General features: G+C 41.9%; 1 protein-coding gene across 1 annotated transcript; it reads left to right on the forward strand.

Moving 5' to 3' along the window:
- The first annotated feature begins 4,998 nt into the window (after nucleotides 1–4,998).
- LOC148040067 (uncharacterized) lies at nucleotides 4,999–26,158 on the forward strand. Its single transcript, XM_087696569.1, has 4 exons — nucleotides 4,999–6,953; nucleotides 20,551–20,621; nucleotides 20,744–20,781; nucleotides 24,885–26,158. Exons 1-4 carry the CDS (start codon nucleotides 5,490–5,492, stop codon nucleotides 25,811–25,813), a joined length of 2,502 nt encoding a protein of 833 aa, XP_087552695.1. The 5' UTR covers nucleotides 4,999–5,489; the 3' UTR covers nucleotides 25,814–26,158.
- The last annotated feature ends 745 nt before the right edge of the window (nucleotides 26,159–26,903 follow it).

A 26,903-nucleotide genomic window follows, 5' to 3' on the forward strand; every position in this document is an offset into this window, starting at 1 on the left:
GACTGTATGCACATGGCGGCCCAGTAAGTCACTCATCTTTCTTGTCCGTAGTTACTATTTTTATTACAATACATTATGTATGGTGGACTGATGTGTAGTTTTTCTTTAATAGACTCTGTTCGAAGCTCCTTTACATTGGGATGCGAGCTTTCGGATGGCGAGAACCTATAGCTCGCGCTTGGATTTGTGGAGTGTACATCCTCTTCCTTTTTGGTCTTGTGATTTATGCAAGCATCTTCTATGTACTATGTTATTATTATCCTTTATATCTTGCTATGATTCCATGAGTTTTTATTAGCAATCTTGTATTTATTCTATGTATTAGTCTTGTGGGTTCAAGTACATTTTGCGCTCATTTTGACAACCATCGCACACTTAATATGTAATCCATTTGTAGAATATAAATACAGCACATAGTGCTGCATCTGCCCTACCACAATTTTTTTTCTCTGTATCCATTGCTATTAGCGACACAAATTTACCGCATGCATCACTATTGGCATCACAATAAGCGTCGCTATTAGTGTCGGTATTAGCATCAATTTTGCGATGCAAATATTGACTCAAATACCGACGCCAATAACGATAGTTTCATGGAGACGCTAATATCAATACGTTTAGCGACGAAGGGGCAAATTTTTTATGAACATTTTCGTCACTTTGAACGTTGGTATGAGGCCTGTATCTTATAGTGAGTGTCTCTCTTTCCTATGATATGGTCCCATGAAAAGTTACTAACATTCTTGAAGACATACATCGGATCCAACAAATGGTTGACCTATAAATGGATCCAATATGGCAACTCATAGAAAATTAAAACTGTCGTATTTCAGTTAGAAGCGACTCTTTGTGGATCATCTTATACTCATACAAGTTTTGGACATTCATTCGTATGGGAGGTCATCCAAGGAATCCTGCTCTCAAATCATGGCCCTTCAACAAGAATATGGTGTATTCCTAATAGACCATCTTCTTCATGGTCCATGACCTTCGGGAGTTCAACTTTGGCCCACACAATGGACATGCATGGTAACTCGATGTGACCAGGCCTATTGCACTATCTATATCTAGTCAACACAAATATAAACGAGCCTGAGATACTAACAAGGAGAACAAAAGCAAGCCTACTTGAGCACTTGTCAAATCCCAAAAAGTCATGCATGGTCTACATAAGAATGGCTCGTATGTTAATGGACCGCCTCCCAATATGCTTGCTCATGTCTTCCATAGTAATCCCCTTCTTCCACAAAATCTTGAGTTCATCAACTAATGGATGAAGATAGATGTCTATATTTTTGACTTTATAGCACCCAGGAATAAGCAAGCTAAGGATCAGGTGTCCCTTCTTCGTAGAAAGCCATGGTGGGATATTGTAGTTCACAAGGACTATTGGCCATACACTGTAAGAAGTTGAGTGCAGTCTGAATGGATTTATGCCATCCATATCAGGATCCCATTTCTTCGCTCATGCAAAGCTTGGAAAGGTGAAGTCAATGTGAGCCCATGCTTGTGAGTCTATCAGTGCATGCCACATTGTTAAACTCTCTATTCTTGATATGTAAAACATGTGACGGATGCATGGTATAAGTGAAAAGTGTCTGAGAACCTTTTGAGTGATGGTGTGCCCTTGAAAGTCTTAGTGATACCTATGAGTACCACACTTTAGACATGTTTCCATAGACTTGTATTCTCCTCGAAAGAGGACACAATCATTGACACATGCATGAATGCTGTTATAATCCATGCTAAGCTTCCACAACACTTATTGCACATCATCACAAGACTTCGGGTATCGTGTTTTGAGATGGCAGTATGTGACATTTTAGCAGCTTGAAACAAATCCAAACACATTTAAAGAAATGAAAAAATATTATTATGTAAACGCCCCGAACAACGTAGTATGCTTAACAATTATGATATTCGCTTGTTTTCGAGATTTAATATAAAAGAGAATGAACACTTAAAGCTGAAAATGAAAATTAGTCACAAAATTACAGCCATGAAAATGTAAAAGTAATGGAGACAAGATTGAGGGTTGAAGATGGGCAACCCCCCCGAAGGAATGCATTTCTGCTCAACCCAAGTCCCTTAGGAAAGAGCTCAGTTACAATCAACAGTATGAGAGAAGAAAAAGGGAAATTCAGCCTTTCTCCATCGTTGATCAGCAGTATATGGATAGGGCTTGCTTCTTGTAGCTAAAATGGAAGAAAAAGCTCGAGAAGGAGGTGTTGTGATGAATTTACAGGCTTGATGTTCTGTAAACAGCAGTGATAGAAGAGGGAATATGGAGGAATTTGATAATGAAGAAGTGGGGGATGATGATGGGGATGGATGGGGCTAGTTTCTGGCTATCTGTGGGTGCTGTACATGAGTTTACAGCAAAGAAAAATGATGATCAATGAAGAAAAACGAGCTCTTATTTGTAGGAGAGGGGAGAGCTAGTACAAAAGGGGAAAGTGGAGTAGCACAAGACAAGTGTCCAGCCACATGTCATGAGATGTGACAAGTGGTGGGACACTTGGAAACTTGTGTGACAAGTGTCTTGACACTTGTCTCTTCTCTATGGCCTTCCTTTTTGGGTTGAATACTGTCAAGAATAGAAACAACCAAATTTAGTAAGCACAGTCAGAGTACAGAACTTACTATTTTTAGAATGACATCCCTATTTTTTAGGACGCATTTTTAGGCTAATTCGAGGCTCCTAAATTTTAGGGACCTCCTAAAATTTAGGGATCTCCTAAAATTTAGGGACCCCCCAATATGGGTGTCATATGAAAGCTTTTTCCGTGTACATCGCAAAAATGATATCCGAATCTTCATGTGACTTTCCTATGCAAAGAAATGTGCATTTCAAGCTTTCAGCCCACACATGCACATTATACAAGCATTTCATGATCATGCCATCTTGTTGATTGTAACTGTCTGTTCTGGTGGATCTAGCTCACACTTCAAGGCATCAATCCTTTCTGTGTGCGAGTCTAACCCTGATATGCGTGAGTTCTAGTCACAGGCGCCCAATCGGGTCATATAGGTGGAAGTGTGAACTATCTTTTCTCTAACCCACCACGTGGGTCCACCATAACCTGTGACCACTCATCAGTGGCCAACTCCAATGCACTTTTCTTTATATCTAATTAGTGCAAAGGAAATAAATTTAATAAATCATTATATAGACAAATTAATGAAAAAGGATACAAATTCTGTTTCTGTAGAGTTGTGACATATTATTTATACATTAAGACAAAGGAGTGTGATATATACATGAACAACTCGGTCACACTTGCATCACTCCAACTGTACTTTGTCTGTAAACTTAGGAGCACAAGGTGTATCCTTAAGCAAGATATCCGACACCCATTGTATAATGGTATGGAGGCCTCCTCTCTTAATGGATCGGATGACCCCGTATCCATGGGTGGTAATGCATCAATCATAGCCTCCATCTCAGGCTCCAATATTTGAGAAAGGTGTTTGGACAATCCCCAATGTCTTCTAGTGTCAAAAGCACATTTGGCGAAGTGCCCTCTAATGGGTTTATCAACTCAGGAACTCCTTCCACTATACGGCCACGAACTCTTCTAAGGGGCCATAATAGGTACATTGCTTTGAGATGGATTGACACCTCCCTATGGACATTTGTAGGGGAATTTCAACTAGAGTTTGATTGTAAAGCATGAATGATACACACTTTGCTAACTATTAACTCAAAGTCTAAGATTGCTTGATCAATGATTTGTGATTGAAACTTGTCGAAGCGTTGTACGTGGTCTATAGACAAGCAACATTTTCATCGAATTGAAGCTTGCATTGAGTGATCATTGAGTGCACAGACGTGGGACACACTGATTGAGATATGCCTCTTGATCTCAAACATTGTGACTCTCATCATTGTCCATTTTCTCTATGTCATGGTGGACAATACACTTCTCAAGTTCCTTTTCTCTTGCCCCCTCTCTCTCTACCTTTTTGTTTTTGTGATTGATACTTGCCCGACGAAGTGTCGCACGTGATCTATAGACAAGCAATATTTTCATCGAATTGAAGTTTGCATTGAGTGTACAAACATGGGGCACACACTGATTGAGATATGCCTCTCGATCTCGAACATTGCTGTTCTCATCATTGTCCATTTTCTCTATCCTCTTTGTTTCTCTCCCCCTCTTTCATTTTCTCTCTCTCTCTCCCTTCACATATTTATTTCTCCCCCAAACTCTCTTTGTTTCTCTCCCCCCTCTTTTTTCACATCTTTATTTCTCTCTCCCCCCTTTCTCTTTGTTTCTCTCCCCTTCCCTCCATCTCTTTATCTCTCTCTTCCCTCGAGCTGCCGATGAGAATACAATGGGCACAATGAAATCCCCTTATGAGCATCCTGTTAAAAATAATAGCATAGGACGAACAATTGGATGTGGCAATCACTCCGTCTAGTTTTTCAATATATGCAGTAGCCATGGCAGATGGTCACCTTAGAATCTTGAAACAGTTGTGGTGGCAAACTGGTTGATGAGGAGGATACATGTGGCTTCAACGTATGGTGGTAGCCTCCCTGTAGTTAAACATTCGGGTGGAATTGTGAACACACTTCCTCCTCATGCTAATCAAGGGAGGACGTGTTTAACCGTGGCAGACCCATCACATCATAAAAGGGTATATCATGGTTACGTTTTGGAATTGTGATCACAGTACTTTCTCCTCGTGCTAATCAGGGGAGGAAGTGTTTAATCGTGGTAGACCTGCAATGTGGGAAAAGAGTCTACAACAATTATTTTTTGGAAGGAAAAGTCTCTCATGTGCGAGGATAATGAGTCAGCAATAGCATTTGAGGGTCCGCTCCATTGAATCTAGTTTCCTAGAGTTCCTCGTGTGCGAGGGCTGTCAAAGCTTGGTGGGTGCCATTATCCATACATAAGGACAAGCTTGGGAACCTTTGGCTTTTGGGTTTTGGGGGGCGGGCGGGCAGGCCCTCATCTCTCATCTATAAATAGTCCTCACTTTACAAATGAGAGTTGGCGTCATTCCCTTCTTTTCTAGTTTGTTGCTATTTCCTCCTCTCAATTGTGGCTGGCTATGGCGGAAGCAGCTACATCACCACCTCTTCCTTCTTCCCGTTCGTCATTATTCCTATTCTTATCGCTATCATCATCAGTATTGCTATCATCATCAGATTGTCAAGAGTAGCACTGCAATGATTATTAAGCCATCAGTTCTACTTTTATACAAGTTGCTGCTGGGGTTCCCAAGGACTGCAGGAACAATATATTCTCCCTCGCTTTCTTCTGGCGGCCATGGCTGAAGAATCCAGCGAATATCGTTATTCTGGCTCTCCGCATCAGCTTCTTCTATGCAGGCCCATGGCTCATAATTTTGCGCCCCTCCTTCGGTCGGTACAGTACTCCTTCCTCCCCTTTCTGCAGTCGCAGGCAGCTGTGAGGGAGGCAGGCTAGGGTTTTGTTCTCCGTGACCCGTTTGTAAGGTCTCCTCTGCGCTGATCAATGCGGATCCGCAGAGTGCAGCAGCAGGTTCGAGGTGATGACAACACAGGCGGTGGCACGCCCGCCGCAGCACCTACAGTAGAGTCCCGAGGCAGCGATGATGCCACAGGTGGCACGCCCGCCGCGCCTGCGCAAGAGCTCCGAGGTGATGATGACACAGGTGGCATGACTGCTGCACCTGCACAAGAGCCCGAGTCTGTACTGTCCCCCGTCCTCACACAAGAGGCTGATGTGCTGCCTGATGATGAAGACTGCTTGCACATCCGCTATTCGCCACCCCCATCGCAGGACCCCGCCTGCAACTGGCTCGACAAGCTGCGAGCCTCTAAGGGTTTCCCCGTGTTCGAGCCCAACCTCGGAATCGAAGACTTTCTCACACCTTGTGGCCTCTCCCCCAACCAGTCACAGGCTCTTGCTCCTGAGCTTGGCAGGAAAGAGCAGGCATCCTCACCCCCTGTGCCAGAACTGCCTGATAAAGAAGCCAAACAAGACAGACTAGGAAACAGCACTACATTTTGCAGTCAGGGATTTGATATCGCGAACGGGCTCTCGTCGTGTTCGGATTTTTATTATGGCAATAATGCCTGCACAAAGCCACCGCGTGGCTGCTGCAGTGCCCTCACCAAAGTACCCGATGCATTGAGATCAGAGGATGTAGAAAGGAACAGGTTCAATATTGTGAATGACACAGAAGCAAAAAACACACAGCAAGATCAAGAGGGTTGCATGAATTTGAGTTCCATGCAAGTCTGCGGCGGACTTTCAGAACAACCCAGGAACTTTCCTACATCGACTGAGGAACTTGTTCAAGGGTTATCTGGCACATGCAAGCATTACGTTGACATGTTTGCCGATTTATTCTGCATGGATGGATGCTTTGTTGATAGATTGGAGACTTGCCCTGCAGGTGGTAAAAGTGATGCCCTGAAAAAGAAGCACCCGCGGAAGCAGCAGAGGCCGAAGGTTTGCAGAACATCCATGGATCCTGAGCCTGCATGCACAATTTCATCATACGTGCACAATATTGATTTTGATACACCTCCTCTTGTCAGCAGTGACAATACATTAGACCCTCCCCCTCAGCCTGCAGATGATAAATGCACCCACTCTCCAGATGCACAAACAGAAGCACCCGACTTGATGCAACCTAACAGATCAGAAGACAATGAAATTGTTGTGACCAAAGTGAAATATAATGCAGAGAATAAGGTGACTTCTAGGAATGAAATTTTTGTTATTGACACCAGCTTGAGAGGTTGGAGGGCAGAAAAAATCATAGTTTGGAAGGGCAACACTTGGAAAATAAAAGACAAGGGCACTTTAATTGCCAAAGGCTGTACGAATAGCACTGTGATCATTGCAAAGAAAGGTTCAAGGCCATTGCATCTTCCTCTGCAAAGGACAGAGCAGTCCTACACTAAACAAGCCAAAAAGAAGTGGCAGTTAGGTGTATCAAATGGCAAGGTAAGGGTTTCTATGGTTTGCAGTTTGTCCCACCTTATGTTTATTATGATTGCTTAACTACATCTGATAATATAAGTCTGTGTGTGTATTCTTGATGCCTTTTTGAACAGCAGAGCTTACAATTTGTTGTTTCTGAAGATTACAGTAGCTTCACAATAACAGATTTTATGCCCATAGCTTCAAACTCTGAGCTTTATATATACAAGTCTTTTGTGTTATGGTTATTAGCAAGATCAAAAGCTTTTATTAATACTCCTGTTAACACGTTGGGGTGGTATCTTGCAATTTCTCTGGCAATACTAGCATCCATCTTAATAAACTCTATACCACCTTTCTGGTCAGCCTGTATAACAAGGTCTGTTTCATTGCTTTAGACAAACAGCAACTCAGCAGCTACATGGATGCTATGTGTCCAAACCCCAAAAGAGAGTGGGGAGGGAACAGAGTGTAATGTCCAGGAAGGATTTCTCTTGACAACATCAAGTGTATCTCTGTTCCGGAAGGATTTCTCTTGACAACATCAAGTTAAAGAGATGATACATATACCTAGTCATTGATGGTCTCAGGTGATGTAGACGCTCCTATTAATGCTAGAAATTTTAGAGGCACAGAACTACTGGTTGTACTAGCATGTCTATGTTGAGAACTAGTAAGGATTTGATGGATAAAGGTGCAGGGTGTCCATTTAATAGCTAGTTGATTAGGTGGCAGACAAAATTGCAGAGTCTCTATCACACTAACAGCTGCTAGTTGATCAGTGGCGTACTGGCTCATGAGCATCCTGGTTGTGATATTGCACGGGAGATGAAATGGACCTGTTCTTTGATATCTAGTTTCAAGCTTGTCCTCTATTATTTGCAAGTATGAAATGATATTTGGACATGCTGTCCTTTGTTTTTCTGCATGAGTTTTCATCACCCTTGTGCTCCATCATGTGGTTGCCTTTGCTGCAACTTATCCTTGGCAAACCTTCTTTCCATGGCTTCTGCTTTCACTTTGGTGCTTTGCTATTATCAGGCAGTTGTTCTCCAGTAGTCCCAAATCTGTACATTCACCTTGTTGCAGCATCACTTATTTCTAGCTCATGATGCCAATTTCAGTTGAGCATGCTCAAGCATACAGCTGGTTCGTATATCTTATCTATTGAAGTATTTTTGCCATGGCTTCTATGGCAGGCAACCAAAAACAAGAGTCTTCAGAGAAGCAGGTTAAGCACTCTGGTTGTGATATGCAGGATGCAAAAGAGGGGCAAAATTGCTCTTAACACAGCGAGTCTGTTGTAGATTTTCCTAAGAAAGCTAGTACCTATAATGTAGCTTACCTATTGGTGTCTCTGAAGAAAATCCTTCGGAAAATCTCTGATTTGCTAGGCTGTCAATTTTTTTGTTGGCCTGCAAATATACCAAAGAAGTAGCAAGCAGCTACAAGACTGCATGAAACTGCGATTGGCAGGGCCAACAAGTTTAGGTAAGGCTTCTCAGGTGATGTACAAGCTGCTACTGATACCTGAAATTTCAGAGGCAGAGAACTGGTAGCTGTACTTGCATGTCTAAGTTGACAACTTGTGACGATTTGATGAACAAAAGTGCTGGTTTGTATATTTCCATTAGCACCATGTTGGTATATGATACTGCACTGTTTTAGTACTTTTGAGATATGAGCATTGCTTGAACTTTTTAACTAGTGAAAGGTTAGATTTTTTAGTGACGACCAAGTTAAAGCCCTCATCATGAACAATCCATATGTTTGGATTTGTGACTAAGTTGGTATGTTTGTGTTTCGCAATTGTAGGGTATCTACTTGCATAGTTATTTTGATTTTTGACAAAATTAGTTTTGTAGGTCAGATATTTGGCAAAGTCCTTATACTCACATTCCTTTATTGATGATGCAAAAATTGAAGATTATGATCTAGGAAAAAACATCTTACTCAGAGATAGATCTATGCCACCTTACTTTGAAATTTATATTAAAAGAGCCTTTCTTTTCGAAAATGGAATTGTATATTCCAAATTAATAGGTTTTAATTTAAAAGATCATGGAAAGATACTTAAATCTTTCTTGTGAAGAGGTGGGTCCTTCCCACCTTAGTGCCTTGGTTATGAGTTTTTGCTATTTACATCTTGTCCTTTTGTATCTTTTGTCTTTGTTGATTAAGTGTGGCTAAAAGCACTTATGTCTATCATAAAAAAGTGTGTATAGTGCTCTTAGTCACCCTTAATTACCACACAAAGTAAGACATAAAGTAGGAAGAAAAACATTTGTTAATACAAACATTGAAACACGATACTAAGTTGGGGAGGGCCCAAGGCTTTAGCTCCCTTATTGGAAACAAGCAAGTGTCTCCCCGTGAGTTCTCTCAATCAAGTTCCCTTTACCAAAATTCTCAAGAACGAGACGATAGTAAATAATAGAATCTTGAAGCGGTTCTCCTTTGGGCATCATTTTCTCCAAAGTGATGAATTCCTCCTCAAGACGGGAGGTTGTAGATGGCTCTTTTTGATTCCAAAAATGGCTAGATTCACTCTCTGAAGAATTGCATCGATTACTAATGCCTTCACCTAGCATCTTGTTGAATTTGAGTCATGCTAACTATATTTATAGGTGTTTTATAGCTTTTTGTGGAACTTCTAGGTTTCATTTTACACATTTCATGTACAATAAAAGCAAGATTTAGTATATTTTAAATGCAAAAAGAAATATTGTACCTAGGATTGTGGGATTGAAGCATGTGGACAAAAATCATAATATTCACATTTTTACAAATGGTCTTACAAGATTTTTGACCTAGAAAACAACCTTTTTGAAGAACAAAAAAAATGAATGCATGGATATCTGGTAGTTATAAAATTCAAACATACTAATGGAGTGACTATGCATATGTCTGGCTTGATGCATCACTTGTGATTAGCTGTCACAAAAAAATCCTACTCTTGCACAAGCAAAAGAGGTTCGAACACTGACGATATATGAATGACATGAGACAAACAAAAGGTCAAGTATGTCTGATACGGATACATAGTGCACCTTCTTTTTTGTGAAAAGGGTATTGTGAATCATATTACTAAAAAAAAAAAACAATGGAGTAAAATGCTCAGCAGTCTAGTTGTTTTGCAACTTCCGTAATGATATAGTTCCTTCATTCTGTTACTCCATTTTGTTGAGGTGTTTATTTGCAAGTGATTGGCCTTTTGATATCATTATTCCTTGAGTAATCGCTGAACTCATATGAGATATACTCAATGCCATTGTTTGATTTTAAAGATTTTATATGCATTCCAAATTGCTTTTTTGCCATAGCTTTGAATTCCATAAACTTCTCAAAGGCTTTACTTTTGTATTATCTCTGTAAGACTAGTGGGCAGCATTGGAAGCACGGAGTCAGTGCTGTATTAGACTGCAAAAACACAAAGAACAAAGAACACTGCAAAGAACACAAGAACTCAAGAAGAAAATGCTCAGGAAATGGAATCCATATACCAAGGCACAAGAATAGTACAAAGCTTAGGCATCGAGTCATTGATAGTGAGCACAATCTCCCTCTCTCCACCAAGATGGAGTCATGTTGAAGGATGAATATTTGCAAGTAATTGAAAGTGGAGGAGGGAGCCTACCTATAGTACGCTTGTTAGCTAGCTGAAAATTGGGCCTTAGTGCCCAAAATTAGGGCGGCCAACCACAAAACACTTTGGTGTAAAATGAGAAAAGCCTAAAAATGTTGTGACTTTAGCCCATGAGATGTACACTTTGGTAATAACATCTCTCAAATCATGGGCGATCAGTACAATAAAATATACAGTGACAATGACTCATTATAGTACATTTAACTATGACACTTAGATAGGTCTATGGATACAAAAGTAATGGGTGATCAAGTGGCAAGCCATCACAAAGGTGCCTCAAAGAGACACCAAAGTTGATGTTCACTATACCGATTCCTAACTATAGAAAGTCGTCATAGCTACTCTTGATACTTGTCATCGATGCCTTGAAATAGCATATGTGACCATGGATTCCTTGCCTTCTGTGAGACCACCAAAGTGTCTCCTCATGTGAGCTCAGACTAGGAGTAAAGCCCACTCTGTGTCAAACAAAATAGCTGAATGTGAACTCGAATGTCAGTCCTAGCTCTAGGATTTTAAAACTTGCCATACTTCAATGTGTTTGGAAAGTTACACTTTGGATCCATTGTATTTGTATATTGTTGGGGCAAAGATGCCCCACCACGTGTTGGAAGGTGAAGAGGAGGCCTTTACGGCCTTCAACTTCATTGCAAAAGATGAGCCCTTCATGGCCTTGGCCTTTGGCTTTGCTAAAGGGTTAGAATGGATTTGAAGATGACGATGACTCGATGAAGGAGTCCTTACCCTTCTTCTTCTTTTTCTCCTTCTCCTTTGACTCCTTCCGTAATGCCGCTTGTTCCTTGCAATCCTTTCTGAGATTCCCCTTCTTGTCACAATGGTAACATTGTGTATTTGACTTCCCTCCCCTTGTAAACACAAAGAAGCCTCATGCACAAGTAGCATAGAGGACATATGCTCAAAACTGATAGGTGTTATCGGTTTTTGAGCTTGTAAGATGTTTGGCCATACCATCTAACTCCGGAGGAAGCTTGTAGACAACAATCCCCACAAGATGTGCTTTTGGAAGGGTGGATGGCATGTGTCGAAGCCGATCTTATATTTATGTCACACAGACAAGAAAGTGTTGAATTGTATTAGTCGCCTTGAACCTAATAGTTTGTAGTTGATCATTGAGGGTAACAGCTCACATGGTTGATAGAGCCTCGTACATAAGTTGTAACTGTCAAAGTGTAGCGATGCAGAAGCATATGATTGGATTGAAAGAAAGAAGTGACATGAAGAGAAGAGGGAGAGAGAAACTGATAGAAGAATGCTGGACTTTTAATATTTAGGGGGACTTTGAAAATAAACAAAAATTCAAAACAGAAATACTCGCTTTACCTTGTTTGCTCCACTAGTTTGCTTGTACGGGTAAAGCTTGCAAGTCCAAGGTCGTGATCCTCCGCCACTCAATGGGCGGTTGCCAATTAGCATTTGCCTCTTTCCACCATGACCAATCATTTGTTAGAGATTGTCATCCCCTGGATAGGCATTCTTCAGAGATAGACTGTGTATATATGCATTTCCTGTCAGTTAAGCATTCAAGAGCAGTTTCATCAGTTGTGTATGCTGAGGGTGACACATAGCAGTTTTGTACAGTCCATACAATTAGTCACATTTATTGCAGGTTTGCCATGTGGTAGTGCTGGGATAGGTCGCACACGTGATGCCATGTCAAGAGTTTCGTATGCCATTCGTGCAATTGGATAGGCTGTCCATACAGTTGGACAATAGGCTAGTAACATTTTTCATTGTAGATTTTCTATATTGTACTCTCTCTTTGTTCACTCTCTCTCTCAGTCTTGGCCATATGCTTCTGCACCGTTGCACTCTGACATGGTATCAGAGCATTGAAGGATTGACTAAAGGTGGACCCACCTAAAGAGGAGATTTCAGTGCGACACAAGGTTGCGTTTTCAGCGTTTGAGGGTGAGTGGGAGGGTTGTGCATTAGCACAAGGCTGAGGCGAGCGTGGGCATGCGAGAAAGGAGCAAAGTTGTTGAAGTTGCTACTGATTTCTGCTGTTCAAGAAGCAAGAAGGCTGCGTTTTGGGCCTTCAAGTGCAGATTTTACCTTTTCATTGCCTCCGGCAACTAAAGGAGTGGGACAAGCGGAGAAAAGCTCTAGTAGGCTGCGTTTTCACAGTCAAAGGGGGGTGTTTTTTGTGTTTTTTGCAGGCATTTTAAGTGAAGATGTCTTTTGAGTCCGAGACAGAGTTTTAGGGATCATGGACTGGAAGGTTCCAGTTTTACGGGCTCTTCCATTAGATCAAAAGCTCGATGGCGAGATCTCTTCTATTGATAATTTGGAGTTGGCAAAGGCTCAAGTGCATTGGGATAAACTAATGCTTGCATCCGCTCGTTTTTATTTCTCTCATGCACTACAACTGTGATCTCCCATATAGAGCATTTGATGGTGGCTCGATAGAGATGGTTGGAGCTTGATTAGATGTATAACAGAATGATCGTCATGAATCAAGTTTCTTTGGAAGTGCAAATGAGGACCACGAGTGTTGACAAGTCATCTTCTATGCGGGAGCATATCAAGAAGCTAAGGAAGCTTCAGATGCACGTGTAGAATGCAGGGAAGGTGATTACTTTTGAAGACATGGTGATAACTCTCCAGTTATTGCCTTGTTTTAGTGGCTTTTATTCTGCCTTGATTGCCTTAGGGTGGAAAGAGACTCTTTGTTGAGAGGAGTTGGTTCCTATGGTCTTGGACCAAGAGGAGCGATTGAAAGGGACCAATGTTACCAAATCAGAGGCATTGATAGATAGTCCTCTTAGAAGAAGGGGAAGGACCCAAAGAAGGAGGAGGACAAATCAAAGGACAAGAAAAGGAGTCTACTTGTCACATTTGTGGCAAAATCGGTCATTGAAAGGATTGCCTCAACAAGGAGAAGAAGGAAAAGTCCTCAAAGGATTTTGGAGTGGTGGTTGCTCCCTCATCAGATGCTTTTCTCCACTTGGAGGTGGTTGAGGCATCGACCCGAAGGCTTTTGATGCCATGTTGATGGCCCCACAAAGTGAGGAGTGGATTGTTGATAGTGGTGCATCACAACACATGACTCCTACAATAGGTGTTGATCATTTGCGGCCTTTGCATGGGCAGATTCTCATTGGAGATAGTTCTTCTATTCCTATTTATGGACGTGGTAATATGCAACGTATTCCAGATGGGTAGGGTGGTGCCCATATTTTTGAGGTGCTTTATGTGCCGGCCTTGGGATACCATTTGATTTCGGTGCACAAGATATGTGCCCTCGGCCTCTTGGTTGAGTTTGATATGGATTCCTTTTAGATTCTTCATCGTGGATCAAGATAGGTCATTGCTTTAGGTTATGAGGAGAATGGAGTCTACAAGTTGAGGTCTTCTTTTGCCTTGACTTCTCTTCTTCTTACCTCTCATACATAGTTCGAGCTATGGCATGCTCGGTCTGGACACCTCAACTATACTTTCGGAAGGCGTCTAGGGGACAACTTGTTTGAGGTTTGTTGAATATTGTGGTGAGCCAGCAGTCTTGTGTATCTTGCATCCTTGGAAAGTAGACTCGTGATGCTATTCCCAACAAGACTTTGAGGCAGTCTTCAACACCCTTGGAGCTTGTCTTTACCAATCTTTGTGGACCGATGTGGACAATCTCTCTTAAGGGCAGCTTTTATTTCATGCTAATTGTGGATGATTACAACAAGATGACATGGGCTTATTTTTTGAAGCTGGAGGTCGAGGCTTTCTTCAACTTCAGGGATCGGTTACTCTTTGAGAAGAACTGATTAGGTCGGAAACTGAAGACCTTACGATCGGACAAGGGCGAAGAATTTGTTTCTAATGAGCTTGCTCGTTTTTGTGTAGATCATGGTATCCACTAGGAGTTCACCAACACAAACACCCCTTAGGAGAATGGCAAGGAGCAGAAGAATTGCATTGTGGTCGAGATGGCCCATACCATGATGAAGTATAGACAGACACCTCAGTGTCTATGGGCTGAGGCAGTCCGCATCCTTAATCAATCTCCTACTTCCACTGGTGTCATACCTCTATACCCATGAAGCCCGTGCCTCTTTGCAGATTCTTCTTTGGATGAGGAGCTTATTTCTTTGCCACCAGACTCTCCGACTGAGCCTTAGCAGTCGGTGGACATTCTAAGACTTCAGCAGATGGAGAGCGACTAGGACAGATTTAGCCTTCTCGTTGGGCACGTGACACTCTTCATGATGCAAGGATTGAGGGGGTCTGTGAGGAGTGGCAGCAGTAGCATGGTCTGTGGCGTTCTCGAAGGAACTAGGTACATTTCACTGAGCTTGTGTACACTAGTTACTATTTGACGACTCGTGCCATTCAAGACAGGGAGTCTACCTTCGTGAAGGAGGCTTTACATCATGATCATTGGCGGAAAGCAATGGAGTCGATTGAGAGAAATGACATTTCATCTCTTGTGCCCAAGCCTTCTCATAAAAAGGTAATTGGAGTCAAATGGGTCTTTATGCCTAAGGTGTACAAGTTGAGGAAGGCCCTCTATGGCCTTCAATAGGCTCCCCGTGCTTGGAACGAGAAGATTGACTCATTCCTCCAAGAGAGATTGGGGTGTCGGCATTCCAAGGCCGATCCATAGCTTTATGTATACACCTTGGATGGAGGTTGTGTGTTGTTTGTCCTTTATGTGGACGATTTGATTGTGACAAGTGACCATGCTTAGGTGGTCAAGTAGACGAAGGCAACACTTTATGAGAAGTTTGAGAGGACGGATATGGGACGTCCCTTCTTCACTTCTTTCTAGGTCATGAGATCTATCAGAGTTCGAGGGGGATCTTTATCTCTCAACAGCAGGCCACAATCCATTCTGATTCTCCTTTGGCGGATGCTATCCATAATAGGCTGTTGGTTGGATCTTTCATATGGCTCCTCAACACTCATGTTGACTTATGTTATGCTACAGGTGTGTTGGCCAGGTTCATGAGTGAACCCAAGATGGTGCATTGGTAGAGTGCTTAAAGGATTTTGCGGTTCCTTAAAGGGATCCTTGATCTCGGGATCTATTATCTAGTAGATATAGGTGATGTAGGCTTGGTACTTACAAGTTGGAGTGATTTAGATTGGGCTGGCGATGTGGATCATTGAAGGTCCACTACAGGTTATTGCTTTACCTTGGGTGCAGGTGCTGTTTCATGGAGCAGCAAGAAGTAGCCCACGGTTGCCCTATCTTTGACTGAGGCGGAGTATAGGGTGGTGTTTTCCACCACATGTGAGACAATGTGGCTTCGTAGGTTATTGGGAGCTTGGCTGCTTGTAGATGGGTCCTATGGTTCTTTAGTGCGACAATGTGAGTTGCATTGCCTTGGCCGGGAACTCTACGTTTCATGCTAAGACAAAGCACATCGAGATTTAGTACCATTTCTTTAAGGAGAAACTTCTGGATGAGACTATTGATGTGGTATGTTGCAAGATAGAGGATAATCTTGTAGACTTGTTTACGAAGGCGCTTCCATAGGGTTTACTTCGGCAACATTCCAGATCCCTTAGCCTCATGCACTGTCTGGGATATGAGAGGGGGTGTCAGAGATTGTCATCCCCTGGGCAGGCATTCTTTAGAGATAGGCTGTGCATATATGCATTTCCTGTCAGTTAGGCATTCGAGAGTAGTTTCATCAGTTGTGTGTGCTGTGGGTGACAAGTGGCAGTTTTGCAGAGTCTGTATAGTCAGTCGCATTTATTGCAGGTATGCCATATGGCAGCGCAAGGGCAAGTCGCACGCTTGATGCCATGCCAGCAGTTTCGTCCGCCACATGTGCAGTCGGACAGGCTGTCTGTACAGTTGGATAGCAGGCTGGTACAGTTGGCTGCATTAAATGCAGCCGACAGCATATTTTTTGTCATTTCTTTTAAGGCTATTTATTGCCTGCCTTCAGCACACAGATGGACACATTCTGATCGCAGGATTCCAGATTTTTGATCATGGAGATTGCTGCACATACTTCGAGGTTCACAGCCCGTGAGATCTTCAAGGTGGAGACATATGTAGACATATGCTCTGCCCTGTGTACATATTTGCTTCTTTATTTAGCATTCTTCATTGCAGATTTTCTGTGTTCTACTGTCTCTCTCTCTCCTCTCTCTCTGTTCACTCTATTTCTCAGTCTTGGTCAAATGCTTCCGCACTGCCGCACTTTGACATCATTGGAATTTCTTCCTTGACCACTGGCACAATGAGTGGGATGGGAAGATGCTGTCATTTCAGGCTGAAAGGCCGAAGATAAAAGTCTAAATGATACAAAGCTAAGAGAAAAGAGGGTGCTGCACTATTGGCTGAGTGGAGAGAGTGAAGGCTGAGAAATGAGCTGCGAAAGAGGAGAGAGGAGAGGAGGTGGTGGCCGAAGAGAGATGAGAGCTTGAGAAGGAAAGTGGGACAAGTGAGGAAGAGAGAAGAGGAGAAGAATAGAGAAGAGAAGCGGGAGAAGAGTAGAAGGGAGAAGAGGGAAGAGGAAGAGATATGAAAGAAGAGAGACAACTATAGGAAAAGGGAGAAGCAGTTGCTGTGTGCAAGAGGAGCAAGCAGGAGAGAAGCAAGTGGGAGCAGTTGGGAGAGAGCAGGCGTTGTGTAGAGCAGGAGTGAATTGCAAAAAGAAGTGGGATGATATGCGTAGGCACTGGGCAGGCACTGGGCAGATAGGGAAGGTTTTTTTGATGTGGTGCTCCAGTCCATCAATCCTTGATAGGGAATGCAGGGCAGGACACATTCTGTTTGCTGTTTCATGTTAGAAATGGGATAGGGAATGTGTTGCCCAGCGGGCATGTATTTTTGGCTGGAATTTGGGCAGGGACAGATTTTTGGCGTTCCGAGGGTCTGTTCCAGCTGTTTCTTGTCACCATGCTAGTTATGTGTGGGTTTCTCTTGCTGAATTTACTGCTATGCAAATTAAGTGTTTGCTAAAATGTGATCTACTATCCTTTGGATTTTTGAAGGCCGATTTCAGCTCTGCCAAAGTGGTACATGCTGAGGAGAGATTCTCATTGCTAAAGACCACTTTAGTGGGCCTACTAGATATGCCACTTTGTGAGGGTGATAATCTCCCACACATTCGATCATGACACAACATGCTGCCCTAGTACCAGGTGACTAGGGGGAGCCTCCTTGCCCACAATTGCACACAAGCCATCCATGATGATGATGATTGTGCCATGCATATCCTCCTTGTAGAGTAGGTGACATCTCTATGCATAGTACACTTGAGGTGTAGCATGCCAAAGCTTAGGTATAGATACGTTGCATGGAGTTACTCCAAGAAGATTGAGTATAGCAAAAGGGAAGATGTGGGACGAGGCTACCTATTCCATTGATGGTATGTAGCATAGAGTGAGGAAGACCATTGATGGTTTGTTCGTAATGGACCACCCATTGGTCCCTTGGATAGCTAAGAAGCTTTTGAGTCTTAGATACATTGACCTAGAGTCTCGCAAATTGTCTTTAGATGTAAAATACTTTGCATAGTCCTATTTTGACTTTTGAAACTCGGGACTTGCTCATAATGCAAAGATGCACAAATAGGTTATGTGCGACTGATGGATAGACTGATTGATTAAAGGTTTGTAGTTGAGACAATATCCACATCACACCCATAAATAGCAGGCACATGATATCCCCTCTCACTAAAGTATTTACAATTTGTTGAAAGTTGTAATGTTTGCACATGATGCTAGAACTACATTGTCTTTGACACAAATGCTAAAAATGGCACCTACCAAACTTAAGCTTCACTCAATATTGCTAATACTAATGGTAACCTTGAAAAGCCTTTTACCATTGAAATGTTTCAGTCCTCTATAGGTGAAATGCTTGGCCGTTTCACTCAAAAAATATGTGTAACTCATTGTTGAATATTTGTTCCAGACGTTTCACCTAGTGTTTCAATTAGGACCTACCCATGGGCAAAATGTACCATACTGAAGCAAAAGGATATAGGGGGGAAACTTTTCTTGGTTGAAATATTTCGTTTCCACCTTGGAACACAAACAGCCCATGACATGGGTCAACCGAGACACAAGATTGCTGCCCTTAACTTACAAGAGCTTTTTTGGTTAAAAATGAAACTATTATGGATCAAGCAGTTGAAGTTTTCCTAGATGCATTTCGACGTCAAGAATTCAACACAAGTGTTCATTTGTCGAGTGGAGTCCGTTTGATCCCCCATTTAATGGCCATAAGGTATGGCACTATGAAGCAACTACTGGATTTGAAAGCCAAAAAGCATGTGATGAACACCAAGGTGATAGATTTTGATGCCAAAAAGCCACCATCCAGTCAGATTGCAATTCCGAGGCCGTTTGCCCCTCCATCTAGGCCAAAACCACTTACGGTCAAGTGTGAACTTGCAAAATGTGAACTAGATAATTGAGAGGTTAGAGTTTAATCATGGCTAAATGAACTAACCCTATTACTGGATAGGATGCTAGATGAAGCTTGAAAAATTTTATGATGGTTCATGGCTAAATGAACTAACCCTATTACTGGATAGGATGCTAGATGAAGCTTGAAAAATTTTATGATGGTTTGCAATGTTAAAGATGGAGTATTAACCTCTTTTGTAACTTCTTCCACTATGCACTTGGTGTTGAAATTTGGGTAAATTGCCATTATTGTCGATTGATATGCCCACTAAACTGCAAGACAGTGCTCTTGACACCTGCTGCATGGGAATTGGGAAAGTTATAGTTGCATGTAAGTCATATTAGTCACTCAAGTTGGTTGATTTACATTTCTATTGGCTTTGACTAGTAAGGCTTGTGACTCAATAAGTTACTTGTCTTGTTTTTGACTGATGAAGGTCAAACAGGTGAGATTTGAGTACTAGGTAAAAATGGATGAATTGTATGACAAACCAGATGGAGTTTTTGTTGAACCAATCTTTTGACCTTAATGGAAAAATTGCGGATGGATTCTTTTATTCAACAAAGAGGATATGTTTCACTTTAGCAGGACAAAATCTTCATGAATTTGCTTTGCTTTGACAGTAATGTCGTCTGCTTTAGGACCCTTCTGTTTGCTGCTTTGTGGGTCATGCTGCATTGTCAAAGTGACTTGTATTTGTAAATTTGCACCAGTAACATACCTCCTGTGGACATTTGCTTGACTTCTTGCTCCTTCTCTTTCTTTTATCAACCTGTTGCTTGCTGGAAACTTTAGGAACTACCCACACAACTTCGACATATTGCTGAAAATGTGTGGCCTGTCAGACTCTTGCCATTCACATGCTTCATGTTTGTACCTCAACATGCCTTATCTTGTTTCTAGTGCACCTGCTGAATGTCGCTGATTGTGCTAACTTCAGCCGATCGAGAGTCTGGCCTGGACGGGTAGCTGGTATATTTTGTGGATGTGGAGCATGCATAATTGCACCTTGGATTCTCTTATGACTTCTAATAACACACAATTGGTATGAAAGCCAACTTAGTGACCAGGTGAAGCAGCAAGAGTGAAAGATTGATGGGTGAAGAAGTTATACAAAATTTTGCATATTGTATACCCAAAAAGTGCTTTTTCCCAACATTCTTAAGATCCAGATCTAATATGCTAGGCAGAGTTGCCTTATCATTTGTATAGCTGCATGTTATTCTGATATTACTAAGAGCTTACTTTTTCCATGGAAAAGAAATCTCATTTCACAAGCTCGTGAAATTTAAATGTAGAAAATTGGGGGGCATATTGGAGGGCTTCCCTTTACTGACCCTAAAACTTTAGAGTTACTAGTATGGCGAGGCTATGATGCATCTATAAACTTTGTAGTTTCTAGTGTTTTACTTAAGCTTTTGCTACATGACTTTGAGGATAATGTCAAATTATGATTGATTGAGAATCGAGAATATCATTTGATGCTCTTCACTTCACAAATGCAAAAGCAAGGCCTTTAAAGGGTTCGCAGAGGTTTGAGATTTTTATGTTTTCCACCTTTTAATATGAGGTTTTTATTCATGGCTTTATAGGTTGGAAAGGAAGTTGGGAAGCCTTTAATGGTCCCAGGAAAATGGAAGAAGACATCCCAAACACACGTGAGGTAGTTATCTCTTTGTTCTCTAAGATTGACTTATGGTTGGTATATGTTTTGCTGTCTTACATAAAAGCTTATTTATCTCTGGGTACATTTGGTTATTGATTTCGTTTTGTTTTCTTAAATAGGTCTCAAAGGAAACCAAGGAAGAGTGCAATGCATGAAGGTACACACTTTTTATCTTTCTAGTAGTGATCATGCTTCTTGTAATGTAAGGAAAGGGTAAACACACGTCTTGTTAGATGTATTGCCTGCTGGGTAAACTATGTAATCTAATCGTGGCTTTCTTTGTAAGTTTTCAGGCAAAACAGGGCTAGAAAAAAAAGAAGCCTCACCATTCAATTTATAGTAGTGGACACTTCTATACTTATCTCCATGCAATGCACATGTTTAACTTTTCTTCAATCTCCCAAGGAAGTGCTACCAACTGCAGCCACTATCACTTTCCACAGGGACACCTTATTTTGGAAAGGAACTCTGGAAATCAGCCCATTAATAAACCTGGACTTCCTCTGCATTTGCATTCCAACTTCAGGACCATGCTAGACTTTCCTTGTGATGCATTTTTTGTGCCAGTGTTCGATTGGCTATATATTGTTCGATTAATGATTCCTTGAGGCTCCCTAACAGCCTAGGACTAGGCTAGTGTGCATCAAAGATGGAATAATTCTGAAGTATAGACAGCTGAAAGCCAAAGCTGGAAAGCCAAATGCAGGGCCATCAGTTATCATGTAGAGGCTACAGGAGGCTTCTATGATTCATTACAAAGCAGAGCTGCCATTGTTTTTTGCTAGATCCAGTGGCCCAAATCTAGGAGAAGCAGTTTAGGGTGTCGTGAGGCTTGGGGTGAGTTCATACTGAAATCACACTGCTTAGGGAAGATTCTGCGCTGCTATATTTTGTTTGAGCCTTGAGAGGCTGATACTAAATAATATTTGAAGCAAGTAGGTTTTGCAGTAGATGAGACTGTTCTGGACCAGTTTATGAATTTTGGGTGGATTCATTGTGCTTATAGTTTGCTTTGCTACTCAGCTTATTGGCCTTGTTTTTAAGGATTATTTTAGTGTTCTAGGACGTTCAGGAGTTGTTTAAAGAGTCAAGACTTGATTTTATCAGATGTCTCTGAAGGACAGCCAGGGCTTGATTTTGTTGGAGGCAAAGTTGACGAGAGCAGGATCTCTACAAAAATTTCTTTTCTTTTTGCTTTATTTCTTATTGTTGAGGACTCTGGTAGGTTGCTTGACAATCTTAATCGTAAGAAACCGAGATCTCTTCCAAGGGGGGCCTTTTCCCACCTAATTGCAGTGTGTATCTAATTTTCAAATATTTTATTCCTTCCAAATTTACTTTGGTTGATCAAGTATGATTGGAATGTCCATGTCTCTCAACTTGCCACATTTTTTCGTTCCTTTGTTTTGTTTATGGTTGATTATGGGTAGTAAATATGTGCCGCGCAATCCATTTCAAGTCAGAGTAGTAGTAGAGCTCCCTTTCAAGTCAGATTAGTATTAGAGCTTACATACTTTTTTATTTTCTGAGAAGGAAGCTGATTAAGGAATAGATATTTTCACTCTAACATCAATCTTTGGTCAATCTTATTGAGAATTTGGAGGAAGTAAAGAGAGTCCTGAAGATAGAGAACCCTGATACTAGAAAGGGACCTTTCATGTTTTGATACTTGAAGGAAAACCTGCACTGGTTCAAATTTCATTGCTAACCCCTCATTCAGATTTTTGCCTGATGAAAAAGTGACTATTAATAGTCAAGTTTCTTTGTTTGAGAACATTGTAGAGTACTTGGAATGATATCACCCAAGATACCAATCTCAGGGGCACTTTGTCAAACGAGAGTCATACTGCAACATTTTCAGTCTGATGTCATCTGCATGCTGGTAGTGCACCTATGGATGCTAGTGTGCAAAGAAGACACATCCTCAATCAAAGCTTTTGCTTGCTGCTCTCGAACTGTTGCAACTCTCAGTCCTGACCTGAACTGTGATCCATATGAAGGCCACAACTATGGTTTCAAACTCAAGTGTTTAGAACTTTGTGAATATCAGTCTCAGTTGCTATCTATATCTGACTATGTCATAGTCACTTTCTTGAACTGCCCCAGCGGTCTAACATTTTCCTGTCACCTTGGCTGAGGACACTCCTGATGCATGTGAAATTTTTGCTTGCACTCAAAACACTCGTTCTCTTCTTATAGCCACTCTGTCTCATCACAAGGAGCTGCCCTTTTTGATACTGGTCTCTAAGAATTTTTGAAAATATGGTTCTTGATTCAGCACTGGGGAAGTCTTCAGCATCGTGGGCACTGGCTCAAGGCCACCAAGTAGTGAGGGGGGCATGCACAGTTGGGACATTCCCCCTCTCTTAGTATGAATGGAGGATCATCTCATGGCAAGCAAGGGCACTCACTTACCTTCATATGTTTCAACCTTCCCTCTTTGAGGGAGAGGCAGCTCAAGCACCCTGGACATCCACCTGGCCTTCCTACAATCACCCTAAGTGTTCAAGATGGGTTTTTTTTGGTATCACTCAATGAGTGCTAATCACAAGGGCACCCCACATGTAAGTTTGGTCTCCAAATCTCCCTCACCAAGAAGGAACAAGAAGTGATGGTGAAGAAACTTACCATCTCAAAGTTCAATGGCAAGCACAATAGGAAGCTTGTCTACACTTGGATGGAGGAGGTGGATAGTGCCCTTACCTCCATGTGGAAAACAGAGGGACTCTAGATTCTTTATGTGCAAAAGGGTCTTATAGATGGAGCTGCTCTATTGTGGGGTCATATGTAAATATTCATGCGGTACACACATGGGCTATCCACTCAGATGTGTTGGGCTATTCTTCACCACACCACTTCACTAAATTTTCCTTGTGTGTCCATTCTCTCTCTAATGATGATGTCATCCTGAACAGTCTACTGTTGCAGAGGCAAGAGTGAAGGATAAGTCCAAGACTAGTACGAGCAGCAGTGGTCCATGTGTATTCTCCTGTCGGTGACCTCCCCCAAAATGGGGAGATCAGGAAAGAAGAGTGGCTTATTTGGCTAAGCATCCTTGTCTCCAGGGATGTTGCCTCAAGTCCAAAGATAGCAGCCCTTCGATCCAATGTGCAATGAAGTATGGGTGGGTGTGGCTACTAAGTGCTTTGTGCAACCATTAGTCAAGGATATGTGCCCCTATATCAAAATGACAACTTTTGTGCACTTGCTTCACCTTCAGATGCTGATCTTGTGCCCCTATATCAAAATGACAACTTTTGTGCAACCATTAGTCAAGGATATGTGCCCCTATATCAAAATGACAACTTTTGTGCACTTGCTTCACCTTCAGATGCTGATCTTGTGTTCTTTTCATCTTTGCCCAGTTGTTGAGTTGGCTTCAATAGCAACTATAAGGCACTAGTCTCCTGAATGCACACCTTAAAGGTAAAATTTTGTACGCCTACTTCACCTTCATGTCTTGTGCATAAAACATTGTGCTCGACTTCTAAGCACTTGGTTCATTCTCCCTTCCTTTCTCGATGTCCAACGTCCCCATACTGCCATCTATCCAGTAAAAACATATCCAATCTTCCTTTACATCAAGGGTCATTAGTTAGGTCCCTGTGTCAGTTGATAGATCGTCTGGTTTATCTCTTTGCTATTTCTTGGGCGTTTCTTATTTGGGGGGCATTTTCCTAGAAGAGACACTTTGGAGAAATGTAGTATGTGTAAGCAGGTTTTAGACCAGCGTTGTAGCTTAAGTTTCAAGTCAAAATGTAAGGTTACCTCTACTTCTGCATTTTTGTATCTAGAGGGGAGTGTGGAAGTACAATTTTTGTATGTGAATGTCTGGCAAGAGACGCTTATTTCATGCTGACGCTCATTGCGATTGGCATTGATGCACAGTCAGGATGATTCATGTTTTGGGAATATTAAAAGAATCGATTACCATCTTCTGTTTGTCTAGATGACTCAATATTTTGGGAGTCTCAATGCTAGATAGTGGTAGTGGATATGCTGAATTATTCAACTTTTAGGATTGGTTATAAATCTTACCATCTCCTTTTTGTCTGTATGAATCACTCAAAATCTGTCAGTGTAACAATATAGTCCTTGAGCTGTTTCTTTGAAGCAGATAAATTTAGTGGTGTTGAAGTCTGGATTTGAGAGCCCCATGTCTTGGACTTTGTCCTTGATTGAAACTTGAAGTCAGAAGATTTGTGAACTGACAAGTTTTTAAAAGAGGCTTGCCTAACAAGCAGACCTTGTCTATTTTAGATGAATCTATGAAGGCTGGTCAAGGATGTAGTTCACCAGTTGAGCAATCAGATAAAGGATCTAGCTTTGCTCCTGATCATCCAGCGAACCAACCTAAAGAAGGGCTCATCTATTCCATATACCAAGTGTTTATGCAGGCGGGAAAAGCTGGTCTGACAGCTCGAGAGGCTGTCTCAAGGATTCTGGAACGAGGACTTCCTGGCCTGCACGAAGGTGGCGTTGTGCCTAGGGTGGAGGTTTTGAAGATTATCTCCAATTCACCCTACTTCATGCCACTTGTGGAGTCCAAGTACATTCTGTGCAGTGCATTAGTGGGGGATGAGGACCAACCAACTGGTAGGAAACAAGAACCGCAGAATGATGAACAGGAGGAGGATACTTCAAAACCAAATTCTGTCAGTGTGAAGCTTACAAAACAGCAAGGTATTGCTCAATACTGGGCAGCATGTGCTGCTATACGCAGGGCAAGGACAGGCAAGACACAGAGGAAGCCCTCCATACAGCCTGCCTTTCTGAACCCTGGTACTAATCAGGAAACACAAGAAGCCCCTGGTGGACTCTCTCAAAAGAAACGGTTGAAATCTATGAAGCAGGATACAGCAGGTCTTGGAAATCCTTGCAACAGGTCTGATGGAAAGGGTTGGCATTGCCCGCTCAGGGCAAAGGTTGGGTACTTGCTTTGTGACCACCACCTGGATAGGCTCCGAGTAAGGGTGAAATCACATGTGAAGTCCAAAATGGTTTCTATGAACAAAGGATCCAAAGAAGGGAGAAAAAAATTTATGGGTGATACTTGGATGGTGAAGAAAGTAGTAGAGAGGAGCCGAATAAGTCGGCTGCCACATATTATGAATGATGGAGATGCACAAGTCAAAACTAACAGCTTTCCTTGGGAGCCTTCATCTTCTAAGGACTTCTTCAGGGCTTAGTTTACTCACATCAATGGGATAACTTTTGCGATCTCAAGGCTCGCCCAATAGGTACAATGAATTGACTGCTGGGCTATCTTCTGTTTCACTTTCGTCTGCCAACAGCCAATGAAGATTTCATTCTTTGCCATATCTTCCAACCATTGTTTATTTCAAATGTGTCCAGAATGTCTGTCACGATCAATGAGTTGTGATCACAAAAAGAGTATTGAGTTTCAAATGTAACAAATACATTGTGGCAGTTCGTATCGAATGCCAAGTGACTAGTATAGATTCAGTTCGATCAACATTGCTATGACTAGCATGAAAACTTCTTTTATTTGGTTAACATACATTCCTTTTTTGCAAATTAAGTGTCGCTTATTATATGCTCAATATAAGGGAAACATGGAAAGACATGGGGCTCAACAGCATGATTGGGGCAGAAAATGAAAGAGCTCTCAGATCAAAGCCTCTCAGGATGGTATAGGGGAAATTGGGGGAAGAAGCTAAGGCAGAAGGGTGTAGGTTCAAATGTGGGATGTATGGTCCTGTGGCTCGAAGGAAACATAGGTGGAGGATATATATCGAATTGGGAAGCTGATTCCAATGCCCTTTTGAGCAAAGAAATGGGCATCTAGATGGCAGGCTCTTCCAAGGTGGCATATGTGGAAGAGTGCTTTCCACTGAAGTCTGGCCTTCCAAATATGCTGACCACTGGGCTTGCCTTAAGCTCCATATTTTCAAGTTCGATTTGACAGGATTTCGAGCCTGCAGGCTGGGCAAGGCGTCTAACCTGACATTTGCTCAAGGCCTATCTTTGCTGATAAGAGAGGGGTTGTGCACCTCAGCCTTGTATAGTAGGTAGTAGTGACCCTAACAACCCATGTTCTGAGTCCTGCAAATTCTTCTCCGACTCAGCTGAGCCTTCTCGCGTGTTTGACGATGCTTTCGACTGTGCCCATTGTCTGGTGTAGTGCAGGCCCAATCATCATAGTCTTGCATCAGAACGTTTACTTGGTTGACTGGATAACTTTCATACAGTACAATCAGAATTTTTATCCTATATTTACACTAAAGCTAGTGCTTTAGTGACTTAACATTGACTTCT

Source organism: Lygodium microphyllum, chromosome 2, assembly GCF_053477565.2.
Source record: "Lygodium microphyllum isolate KBCC chromosome 2, Lygodium_microphyllum_v1.1.10, whole genome shotgun sequence".
In the NCBI taxonomy this organism is placed as follows: domain Eukaryota; kingdom Viridiplantae; phylum Streptophyta; class Polypodiopsida; order Schizaeales; family Lygodiaceae; genus Lygodium; species Lygodium microphyllum.

Bases quoted from the DNA above. Each gene is read 5' to 3' on its own strand.
- LOC148040067 (XM_087696569.1), top strand. From the start codon at position 5,490: ATGCGGATCCGCAGAGTGCAGCAGCAGGTTCGAGGTGATGACAACACA. The intron at 6,954-20,550 runs GTAAGGGTTTCT...ATGGCTTTATAG, and splicing joins TAGGTGTATCAAATGGCAAG to GTTGGAAAGGAAGTTGGGAA. The intron at 20,622-20,743 runs GTAGTTATCTCT...TTTCTTAAATAG, and splicing joins ACATCCCAAACACACGTGAG to GTCTCAAAGGAAACCAAGGA.